This window comes from Ailuropoda melanoleuca, chromosome 16 (assembly GCF_002007445.2).
Source record: "Ailuropoda melanoleuca isolate Jingjing chromosome 16, ASM200744v2, whole genome shotgun sequence".
In the NCBI taxonomy this organism is placed as follows: domain Eukaryota; kingdom Metazoa; phylum Chordata; class Mammalia; order Carnivora; family Ursidae; genus Ailuropoda; species Ailuropoda melanoleuca.
This window is the reverse complement of record NC_048233.1, coordinates 79,870,372-79,882,605: the sequence shown is the minus strand read 5'-3', so window position 1 is coordinate 79,882,605 and position 12,234 is coordinate 79,870,372. Positions and strand designations below refer to the sequence as shown.

At 41.5% G+C, this 12,234-nt stretch overlaps 2 protein-coding genes and 1 non-coding gene across 10 annotated transcripts in view; 2 read left to right on the top strand and 1 right to left on the bottom strand.

Annotated features, from left to right (window-relative positions):
- The window catches only part of LOC105242248 (olfactory receptor 10V1), a 79,820-nt gene that overhangs the window by 43,627 nt on the left and 23,959 nt on the right, over positions 1 to 12,234 (bottom strand). For 3 of the 8 annotated variants that reach the window (XM_034645805.1, XM_034645800.1, XM_019810360.2), the window contains 5 exons: positions 9,237 to 9,443; positions 7,863 to 8,015; positions 7,164 to 7,399; positions 5,563 to 5,678; positions 3,808 to 3,875 (listed from right to left, as the gene is read on the bottom strand). In XM_034645805.1, coding sequence (XP_034501696.1) covers positions 3,808 to 3,875; positions 5,563 to 5,617 — 123 coding nt within the window. In that variant the 5' untranslated portion in view covers positions 5,618 to 5,678; positions 7,164 to 7,399; positions 7,863 to 8,015; positions 9,237 to 9,443. Of the gene's footprint in view, positions 1 to 3,807; positions 3,876 to 5,562; positions 5,679 to 7,163; positions 7,403 to 7,862; positions 8,016 to 9,236; positions 9,444 to 12,234 lie in introns of all 8 variants that reach the window. The other 5 variants (XM_034645802.1, XM_034645803.1, XM_034645801.1 and 2 more) reach the window with 5 other exon arrangements.
- Positions 645 to 1,574, top strand: LOC100481792 (olfactory receptor 10V1). Its single transcript, XM_034645811.1, has one exon. It carries the CDS (start codon positions 645 to 647, stop codon positions 1,572 to 1,574), a length of 930 nt encoding a protein of 309 aa, XP_034501702.1.
- LOC117796887 lies at positions 6,273 to 6,375 on the top strand. The gene has a single exon (XR_004621585.1). It is a non-coding gene; the product is annotated as a U6 spliceosomal RNA (small nuclear RNA).

Here is a 12,234-nt window from a genome sequence, read left to right as displayed (position 1 = left end):
GGATAGGACTGACTGGAGCAGTGGGAAAGGACCAAAGCAATATATATGAGAAATTTTTATAGGAAAAATGATCAGTATTTAGGAACAAATTGGGTAAAGGAGAGGCAGCAGGGTAAGTCAATCACATCTCTCAGTGTTGACTTAAATTGCAGTTTGTGCTGCTTTATCAGTGTAGCAATACCACAGTTCTCTTCAAGTTATAACATCCATCTAATGAAACTTTCCTGAGACGTTTTTGTTGCAAGTTTCACATAATGAATTAAAACCCTATTTTATCTATTTTGCAACTTTGAACTTTAAATTGACTTTACTCATTAATTCATTTAGCAAATACCCCTTGGAAAGCTTTTTATATTGGGCACTGTGCTAGGCACTGAAATCAAAGCAAAGAGCATCCAAATCCCCACCATTGAGGATTTCTCAGGCTCTGGAACTCGAGGATTGAGGAGGAAAGGTGAGGGGTGGCAAACGTGTAAATTATAACATTCCAAGATCTGCACTGACATGCAAGTGTGCACGTAATCGCTGAGGTACCTCAGAAAGTGCTCTAACGCTGAACAGGGGAGTGCAAATGCATCATATTGTATGGGACGTGCCTAGAGACGCAGGTCATCTTTCCTTTTTCCAGATCAAATACACTACCCATGGAACAAATCAATAAAACTGCAAAGATACAGTTCTTCTTTCGTCCATTCTCAGCTGACCATAAGATCCAGGTGGGGATTTTCGTGGCCTTCCTGGTGATGTACTTGACTAGCCTCAGTGGAAACACCACAGTTGCAGTCCTTGTCCAGACCAACCACTCCCTCCACGTCCCCATGTACTTCTTCCTGGCTAACCTGGCCGTTCTGGAAATCTTCTATACATCTGCCATTGCCCCACTGGCCTTGGCAAACCTCCTTTCGATGGGCAAAACTCCTGTTTCCATCCCTGGATGTGGGACCCAGATGTTTTTCTTCGTCTTCTTGGGTGGAGCTGATTGTGTCCTGCTTGCGGTCATGGCTTATGACCGGTTCGTGGCAATCTGTCACCCTCTACAATACACCCGCATCATGAGCTGGCCCTTGTGTGTGGAGCTGATGGTAGGGTCCCTGGTGCTGGGGTTCCTGCTGTCGCTGCCACTGACTATTTTAATCTTCCATCTCCCATTCTGCAACGACGACGAGATCTGCCACTTCTACTGTGACATGCCTGCAGTCATGCGCCTGGCCTGTGCAGACACACACGTTCACGAGACTGCCCTGTACATCATCAGCTTCATAGTCCTAAGCATCCCCCTCTCATTAATCTCCATCTCCTATGTCTTCATCGTGGCGGCCGTTGTACGGATCCGGTCGGCGGAAGGACGCCATCGAGCCTTCTCCACCTGCTCCTCTCACATCTTAGTGGTCCTCCTGCAGTACGGCTGCACCAGCTTCATATACTTGTCCCCCAGTTCCAGCTACTCTCCTGAGATGGGCCGGGTGGTGTCCGTGGTCTACACCTTCATCACTCCCATTCTAAACCCCCTAATCTACAGTATAAGGAACAAGGAACTGAAAGATGCCCTAAGGAGGGCACTGAGGAAGTTCTAGGTAGGATGATCCCATGACTTCTCGAAATTGGATGCTTGAGAGTGAACGGGGATGCTGTTAATAACTATGGTGGGACAGCATGAGCCAGGAATGTCCTCAGCAAACTGAGGCATGGCGCACTATTCTAGGATCACTGGAGGAGACGAATGCTACTGTGTAATTGAAATAAAGCTGTATCATGGAGGGTAGCCTGATGCCCTGAGCATGGATGGAGGAGAATCACCTGCTATATACTAGCACTTTATATGGGTTATCTTACTTAGTCCATAGAAAATACCATCGTCTTCATGTTTTAGAAAAGGAAACCAAAATGGCTTTAAAAAGATATATCCAGGATGAGAACACAAGTATTTAAAAATTTCGGGGCACCTAAGTGGCTCAGTTATTTGAGTGTCTGACTCTTGATTTTGATGAGACTGAGCCCGCAACATGGAGCCTGCTTAAGATTCTCCCTCTCCCTGGGGCACCTGGGTGGCACAGCGGTTAAGCATCTGCCTTCGGCTCAGGGTGTGATCCCGGCGTTATGGGATCAAGCCCCACATCAGGCCTCCGCTATGAGCCTGCTTCTTCCTCTCCCACTCCCCTTCTTGTGTTCCCTCTCTCGCTAGCTGTCTCTATCTCTGTCAAATAAATAAATAAAATCTTTAAAAAAAAAAAAAAAAGATTCTCCTTCTCCCTCTCTCTGGACCTCCCCTCCCTCCCTCTATCTCTCCCTCTCTAGAAAATAATAAATAAAATAAATAATAAATAAATTTTTAAAAAATCTTAAGACTAAGCTATCTTCAATAATATTGGTCAAGGAGGCCCTGAATGGGGGGGTGGGGAAAGACAGAGAGGAGGATTTGCAGTTGGCCAAAGAAGGGAGACTTTTTCTTTTCTTTTTTTCTTTTCTTTTCTTTTTTACATGTTTTTGTTTTGTTAACCAAAATGAAAACTCATTCTGTTCTTAACTCTTAAAGAGCACCCCAGCAATAAAAATGGTAATAATAATGGAGGAAAATGTTATTTAATGTAATAAGTGAAAATATGGGAAAAGAAGTGGGCCTTGTTGAATCTTGACTCCTCAAGAATCCCTTCTACAGCATCTCAGTTTTTCAGACTCTTCTTGAGCTTCCAAGGAGAGAGATCATTCACTTGTAAGACACCACATTCCTTGCTGGACAACTCCGGTTGTTAAAGTCCCACACACTTGTTTGAGCTAAAGTCCATCGACAAGCAACTTCTTCCCACTGATCCTATTTTGACCCTCTAGAGCTTTCTTCTCCCTGACAGTTCTCTCAGGTATTGGCGCAGATTTTGTATCTTCTTTAAGTCTTTAGCCCTCTTTTCTCTAGAGCGAATACTCCATCAGTTTTCTCTCCAGGAGATCATATTTAAATGCTCTCACACCAGTCACCTTCTACATTTTCCTAACTCCGTATTGTTCTACAGATTTTCACCCAGAAAAAAACACAATGCACTGGGAATATTTTGTTCTGGGGAGCTGTTACTTTTCATGACCTATGGACTACATTTCTATCAATTCACCTTGATCACTTCAGCCTCTCATAAATTTGGTATCAAATAAAATCTCCATATCACTTCATTTGACTTTCAATTCTGCCTGGCCACAATTTATTTTACTAACATACATGTAGAACTTTTTTTTTTTTTAGAGTGAGGGCCCACAGATGAGTGGGGGTGGGTGCAGAAGGGCAGAGGGAGAGAGAGAATCATAAGCAGGCTTCACACCCAGTGCAGAGCCCAACACAGGGCTCAATCTCACGACCCTGAGATCATGACTTGAGCCAAAATCAAGAGTCAGACACTTAACCAACTGAGCCACCCAGGCGCCCCTGTAGGACTTTTCATTTAACACTGATATATTGGGGGTTTTTTTATTGATTTGGGATAAGTGACCCAAACTGCCACAGTTATCTACAGGATTTTATTCATCATAGTTTTGTGGCATGATCAAGATTACAATCACATTTCTTTTCCTTTGTCCAAATCATTAACCAATATCCAAACTAGAATACAACAAGTGAGTATCTATGGTAGTCCTCCAGGAATTGTTGTCCAACTAGCTAGAAATATGCTCAGTTAATACCATCGGTGGTATGCTGTCACAATTATGACCACCCCCCCCAAGTGGATCCATGCCTCTGGGTGTCCCCCTTCCCCCATGGCTATGTGACTTGCTTTGGCCAATGGGACATTAGCAAATATATTGCAAGCAGAGGCTTAAACTTACCCTTTGGTGTCTGTCCCCTCTTGCTGCCTTGTGACTGCCACATGAAGAAGTCGGGGCTAGGATGACACCTAGAAATAGGCCATCAAGAAGGTTCCCTTGACCAACTGCAGTTGAGCTACCAGATGCTTGCAGTCACATTAGTGACTCCAACAGAACTGCCCAGCCCAACTAGCCTAAAATGCTGACCCACAGAAACGTGGGCAAATAAAATGATTGATACTGTGAGTCATTAAGTTTGAAATGGTATATTTTGCATCAAAAAATAACCAATTCACCATCCAATCTGTAATGAACCATCTTTCCAAGAAGAATATCATGGAAAGCCTATCAAATCTTTCGTACGACCAAAATACACTACAATACTGATATAAATCTAACCATTGAAAAGCCTTATGTTAAAAGTAAAGTATTTTTGGCATGATTTATCTTGGATCACTTTATATGGGCTCTTCTTAGTAATCACCAGGCTTTTCAAAATGCCTACGAATTATCTAGTCAATCATGTGTTTCCGAATTTTACCAGGGATTCACATTGAGATGGCTATCTTATTGTTTTGAAACTCACTGGTAGTTTATAAATTTCTTTTATATCTTCATCTTAATGGGAAAAGAAACAATAGTTGTGAGTGCCTTGGGAAGGGAGAGTATGCCGTTCATCTTTGAATTCCCAGCATCTAGTGCAGTGGCTAGACTTTATTTATTAGACTCTGCTGATTTACTATCAAGAGATAAATTACATCTAGAGAGGGTGTCTTGCTGCTCATAAAAATTGTATGTTGTTTATACAAAGGGATTGTGTTCTACCCTTTGGCTACGATTTGTATCCTTTGCTGCTCCTTTAGCAGTGGTGGTACTCCATAAATATTTGTGGAATTGAACAGGACTCCCTTCGGAGATAATTTTTTTCTGGTTTCCAGACTTTTGAATGTTACTGATAAATGTACATTCTTATTAAAAACTTTTTTGAAACATGTATGGCTATTACTATTTTTTGTTTTATTTGATTCTATAAGTCTTCTGTTCCTTAAGACTTACAGATAATAAAAAATACAAATGGAAACTATAAAATGTTCATTTGAAGGAAGTGGGTAGCTATTATTACTGCATATTAAAAGAACATGATAGACTTTGCTATATTTAACCCAATTTTAGCAAGGATATTTTTAAACTGCCATCATTCATAGAAAAATTTTGAGTATTTGTAACTTTCGTTCGCTGCAGAGTGGACGCTATTGATGCTATTGCTCTTTACTCCAAAAATAAAGAGCCGAAGGGACAGGCATACTCTGCAGTCACACCCAGGAGAAAGTCCCAAACAGCCTCTCATGTTTCTTTCATCCTTTTACAGTGTTATAGTGTTTGGAAGCAGAGGAAAGAGGATAATGAAGAAGAGGTGAGGGGTACTGGGTGGGTCAGTCGGTTAAGCATCTGCCTTCGGCTCAGGTCATGATCCCAGGGTCTTGGGATCGAGCCCCTCATCAGGCTCCCTGCTCAGCCTGCTTCTCCCTCTCCCTCTGCCGCTCCCCCTGCTTGTGCTCTCTCTCTCTCTTTCTCTCTCTCAGATAAATAAAATCTTAAAAAAAAAAAAAAGGTGAGTCAGAAGACACTAGAAAAGCAAATCAGGTGAGGAGATGGGGATAGGGCTGCCAGAGGAAAGCAGGATGTCTGAGGAACCTGTGGGGGTGTGAAAGATAAGAGGAGTTACGAGTTATGGCAACAGGCAGCAGGGAGTGGGTGGGGCATCAGAGAATCTACCATGCCTCTCTGGAAGAAGCATCACGGGACCGAGATCCAGGAGACATGGAGACATGGTTTCTAGGAGTGGTAAGCTGGGAAAGTCACTTTCATCCTTCAAGGCTTCGTCCCAGTATCTAGGAAAAAAAGGGGATTAAACTTCTTAGTATCTAAGATATCCGAAAGCACTGACTTTGATTCATTAATTCTCTTGTGTTCTATTCACGTCTATCAATGCACAGGCCGTTTCTCCTCACCTTGGACAGGCTTCTGTGGTGCTTTTACCCCATGGTAATAGATTTTTAGCTTCTCAATCAGCAAGTGAAAATGAGCCACATGGGCATGACCAAATGAGAGAGCAGGTACCCTTGTCTTCTCCCAAATAGGACAGAAAGTCCAAGGGCTGGAGTTCTGCGGGCCTCTGACTTGGGAAACAACCCCCCCCAAAGGTGGTTTCATTCTGAGGTCTTTATTTTTTTTAAAGATTTTATTTTTATTTATTTATTATTTATTTGACAGAGATCGAGACACCCAGTGAGAGGGGAACACAAGCAGGGGTAGTAGGAGAGGAAGAAGCAGGCTCTGAGTGGAGGAGCCTGATGTGGGGCTCGATCCCATAATGCCGGGATCACGCCCTCGCTTAACGACTGCACTACCCAGGCGCCCCCATTCTGAGGTCTTTAAAAGTCAGATGTTGCCGTATGACTTTCTCATTATTTGAAAAGCAATGAGTGGTCGCTTCACAGCACAGGTACTAAAACTGGAACGATATGGAGATTAGCATGGTGCCTGCACAAGGATGACATGCAAATTCATGAAGGTTTCTGTATTTTTAAAAACAAAAGACTGAACTCATAGACACAGAGAATGTTTTCATTATTGCCAGTGGGGGGTGGGCAAAAAGGCTGAAGTGGGTCAAAAGGTATAAACTTCTGGTTATGGAATAAAGAAGTCCTGGAGATGTAATGAACCACATGGTGACTGTAGTTAACAATACTGTCTTGCACATTTGATAGTCGCTAAGAGAAGAGGTCTTAAAAGTTCTCATCACAAGAAAAAACCTTGTAACTGTGGTGACAGATGTTAACTAGACTTGTTGTGATGATCATTTTATAATATATACACAAATATCAAATCATTATGTCATACACCTGAAACTAATATGATGTTATATGTCAATTATATCTCAATAAAAATATGTTAAAAAAATTAAAAGACTTGAGCACGATAGCCTTGGGAACAGCAGGTAACTGGCTATGGGTCTGTGTGTCTGTGTGTGTGTTAATTCTAAATAAAAATCTTGAAACTTCTCCATGTGTTTGACTGATGTGGGACAACTTTCTGGTCTTTAATTTGTCAGTCCAGTTAGACAGCCCTCCTCCCCAGGGTACGGTACCAGGCCTTTGCCATTTGAGGTTGGTGTGCAGTTCACAGAGATCTGGCAACGCGGTGTGCACACAATCTGTTTCATCCACCATCTGGTGAGTCCTCATATACTTAAGGACCTAAAAACCTACAAACTCCTAGACTCCCTAGTACTTTAAGATACATTTAGTTTCCACCAATCAGATGTGCTCCCTCAAGACATGAATTAAAACTGAGTAACCCATAGAAAGAGGCACCTGAAATGTAAGGCATCTGTTTTCTGCTGGAAGTCTAGCAGATGAGGTGTGGTTCCGAAGGCAAAAACCCCGTCAGGGGGGACTCCTTGATTCCCCCAGATGCTCTCAGGTGAATGTGGCCATTCCTCTTCTGACCAAGTCTGTGCTCTGGAGTCTTCTTAGAGTCCAAGCCTAGGCCTCCTTCTCCATCCTGTCCACGATTTAGAAAGCATCCATTGCACTGAATACCATCATTCCTGCTTAAAATCAGGAGGATAATTGAAACTTAAGTGATATACCACCATTCTCTTCTATTACATATCTTTTAAAGAGATGTATTTTTTATTGAGCTATACGGCTCAGCAACACTTTATCTAAATAGTCTTTCCTGACCACCCACCCCACACCCACGCCAGGACAAGTGACCACACTGTCCCCTGTGTCCCCTCTGTACCTTGTGTATAAGCCCATCACAGCATCTGTAATACCTATAGTGCCCTTAGTTATCTCCCTCACTACCACTGTGACCTCTCTGTTACATTGATGCCTAGAGATCTCAAAAATATTGAATTAATTTATGAATCACTAATTTACAGCCATGCATTCAGGGCCACCTCAGTTTTTGCCTCCACCGTGAAGCGTTGTGTGACTTTTCTTGTCCCTCCCTCCTCCACGATAATATCCCTTTCAAGAGACAGTCTCGCATTGGACCTTACTCACATTTCACGCCCTGTGTTTTATCTCCCAAGTCAGATGCTGACGTCATTGATGGTAGACACCACACCTAATATGTCTTCAAATATCTCATACAACTTGCCACAGTAAATAGGGGGCAGTCAAAAAAATCATCTGGAGAACTACAGGTTAAATAACCTAATGGAAGAAATTGAAAACATCAATCAAAGCACTAAAATACTTCAAAGACTAACAGAGACAATATAAAGTACTGTCCTTCTTAGCTGCCCACCACTGTTCTTCACGAAACATGTAGGATGACACACTATGCCCAGGGTCTACCAGCCAATTATTCTTTTGTGATTTCAGGATTCCCAGCTTCTGTGTCATATCCTTGCTTTCAGTGATCCCAGGAGGTGGGGAGGCCCCCAGCTGCGCACAGAGACTTTCTTTACCCGCAGTAGCTAGGTGCTGCTGCTTCAGTGACAACATCTCAATAGCGAAAGTCTGAGTCTCCTATGGTATACACCCATGATAATATGTGTATCTTCCAGTTCACTCAATTAAGAGATGAAGTGAGGAACTTCCCAGCATGAACAGCAAATGCATGTTAGCACCCTTATTTACACACCTTCCAAGAAGAAACTCCAGGTTATCCTTCACAGGATGTTTGGGGAAATTATTCTTTTTACTATAGAAGGAAGGAAGGAAGGGAGGAAGGAAGGAAGGGAGGAAGGGAAGAGGGAGGGAGGAGGGAAGAAGAAGGAGGGAGGGGAGGGAGGGAGGGAAGGAAGGAAGAAGGGAAGGAAGGAAGAAGGGAAAGAAGGAAGGAAGGGAGGAAGGGAGGGAGGGAGGGAGGAAGGGAGGGAGGGAAGAACATAAGCCGTAGAGAGGAAGGGAGAAATGGAGCCTAGATCAAGGTACTTTCCCTACTACCACTCTTTAGAGAAAGCATGAAGTATGGTTTATTTATAACGTAAAGTAATGAGTTAGTTCTGCTCCAGTTGCAATGATCCTTCAAGTCTTGGCAACAATCACCAATAATTCCTTCCTTCATTCATTCAACAGCTATTTATTGAACATATACTATGTGTAGCAACCTCCAACATAGTGGGAGTGCAACAGACTGAACAGAGAAGATCTTTGCCCTTGCGAAGTGTACAATCTAATGGGAGAGGCAGACAGTAAACAAACAAAAGAAGATCATAATAGACTACAACGGTTGCTATGAAGGTAGTAACCATAGTGACACAATAGGAAGTAACCAAGCGGGGAATATCTACTTTAGGTAAGATTGAGTGTATGCACACCACACTCAATTTCCCCCATTGTTAACATGACTATAGTAAGTTTGTCTGAACTAATTCTCCAACATCAACCTATTATTACTAACTAAAGCTCATACTTTATTCAGATTACCTTATTTTTTACCTAATGCTCTTTTTCTGTTCAAGGATCCCATCAAGGATACCACACTACATTCAGTCATCATGTCTCTTTAGGTCCTTCTTGGCTGTGGTTTCTTAGACTTTCCTTATTTTTATAACTGTAGCAGTCTGAGAAGTCCCGGTCAGGTATTTTGTAGTGTTTTGTAGAATTTGTCCTCCAAATTGAATTTGTCTGATGCTTAGACAAGGAGTTACAGGTTTTTGGAAGAAAGACACAGAGGTAAACTGTCATTCTCATCCCATTGTATCAAGGGTACATACTATAAACATGATTTCACTGTTGATGTTGATTTTGATCACGTGGCAGAAGCAGTATTTGTCAGGTTTCTCCAGTGTATACTTACCCTCTCTTCTCCTTTCTATATCATATTCTTTGGAAGGAAGTCACCTTATTTAGCCCACACATACAGAGTAGGGAGTCATGTTCCCCCAAGTGAGGGGGTAATATCTACATAAATTATTTGAAATTATATTGTATGGGAGATTTGTCTATGCTCCCTCATTTAAATTTTTGTTACATATTTATACCAACATATAATCATGAATAGGTTATAATTCATTGCTTTATTTTTTAGACTGTGAATATTTTTACTTATTACAGATAAGAAGAGAAGAAAGATGAAGTAATGAAGGAATGGAGCAATGGGGGAGATAGAAAGCAAGCAAACAGAAGAAATGAATCATCACAAGACTTCCTTTTCTTGGCTTGGTCTTTTTTTTTTTTAAGATTTTATTTATTCCTTTGAGACAGAGACAGCGAACATGAGCAGGGGGGAGAGACAGAGGGAGAGGGAGAAGCAGAATCCCCACTGAGCTAGGAGCCCGACGCGGAGCCAATCCCAGAACCTGAAGACCATGACCTGAGCCAAAGACAAATGCTTAACTGACTGAGCCACCCAGGCACCCCTTGGCTTGGTCTTTTAAACATACAACCAAGTCAGAGAAGAGGTGTGCATCAAAAATTAGATCAACAATTCAGGCCCTGAGCGCCTCCCATCTTTCTTCTAACTTCAACCCATACCCAACATCAGATATTAGTTGAGGTCCTGAGACCTAAAGATGGAAAAGTCATGCTCTTCTCTCTAAGTAGCTCACAGTCTAGAGAGGGTAACAATCATGTCAACAAACCACCACGATTTGCTGCAACAAAGGCTAAGAGTAAAATATGAATAAAGTGCTGTGAGGGCTATGGGGTGGGGGGTGGATTGAAGCCTGGGATAACCGACCAAGCCTTCACAGTTGTGGTACTGGAGCATGGGAGGAGATGAGCTAGAGTTTCTTAGGGTAAGAATTGAAGAGGAGCACCAGAGAGAGAGAGAGCGAGGCTGACATTTGGACTTCCGTGAGGGGCTAAAAGCATTGTTTATTTTATCATTAGGAAAGACAGTATATTTATTTTTTCAAGGTATCAAGAACCTGAGGAATAAAATAAGATACAATAATCAATCATGGCTCTGTAAGACATGAGAAAGAGGAATAAGAATATAAAATAGTGCAGTCTTAAAAATGAGTTGTGCCAATGCATGAAACAAGGAACTACCTCTCAACTACTGACCCCAGTACTTGGACTTGGTACCCTTTATTTGGATGTGTGTGGCGTCCTTGTTTATAGTTATTATCTGAGTTCTCTTCGCTAGAGTTAATTTAAACAAATTCAACTTTATTCTTGAGTCTGATGATTATGCCTTAAGGTCACACAGTGTCATTTGAGAATTATTATATCATGCCCACATATATATCCCTAAAGGTCCTAACTTCATTTAATAAGGCCCAGGGTAATGAATCTGGGGAGCAGATAATTATTGAGCTGAAGCCCTGGTCTCCTGACAAATCTCTTGCTCCAGTGTCAACATTCAAAACTCCCAACTTTCATTTCTGGTTCTTGTCCAGGTTTTGAAACTAATTATTTCTTTTGTTACCTACTTTCTTAATACCTATGGGCTTTGATTATTCCCTTTACCAGCTTCCTTCATTAAGATGAATGAAAACAGACAATGCTACACTTCCAGATGACTTACCCTTTTGAACATCAAATAGAGACTTCGCTATATACAGAACTTTTTCATATATAAAGCTGTTCCAAGAATATTACCATTTTTATCCTTTTAATAGAATCTCTATTAAGCTGACATTATAATACCCGTTTGTGAGATTGAGAAATGGAGCATCAAGATAGCTAAGGCATTTGCCCAAGGTCACCTAGCTACGAAGGGACAAAAGCAAAACTTCAACTTAAATGGTTTGATTAAGTCCAGCTCACATGGAAGGCAGCATAAGAGTTCCCAAAATGATCTGTTTGCATATACTGCATGGCTCTAAATATCAAACCCATGATCTACTCTGTCATCTGCTTTATGAAAACTTGGCTTCCACATTTTAATTGGTCCATTTCCTCTCACCAAATCTGCACACAGTGCAGAATATCAACCTAGAGAGACAGTAAACAAATCAATCTAATGACGGCAAGCAAATGCTGGCGTTATGCCTTCTCTGAAAAATTATTTTCCAGTTCCAAAATTGTGCATTAGTCATTTTGCCAACAATTATTTGTGATATACAGAGGGCCCTTAGAGATCATCTAACACAGCTTCCTAATTTTTGCAACAACAACAACCCAAAAAAAAGTAGGAAGGACTCTCAGAAGGTGACCAGGCCAGTAAGGGGCAACGCCAGACCTAGAACCCAGGCCAAGCTGGTTATCAGCCCAGTGCTCTTTCCAACTGACCTCAAGAAACTAAAGAACATGACAATTTCCCACAGCCTGCTGTCTAGAACATGATATTATGGTTATCAACCTTCAGGTTCTAGCTAGGAATTTGGTCTCAGAAATAATAATATTTTTCAACTGTACAGCAAATTTCCATTTACAGAATGTCCTCACATGTACTTGATCCTCAAGATCAAAATGTTCCTAGTTTATCATTATATTATATATAATATATTATATATGTATATTATTGTATAGTGAA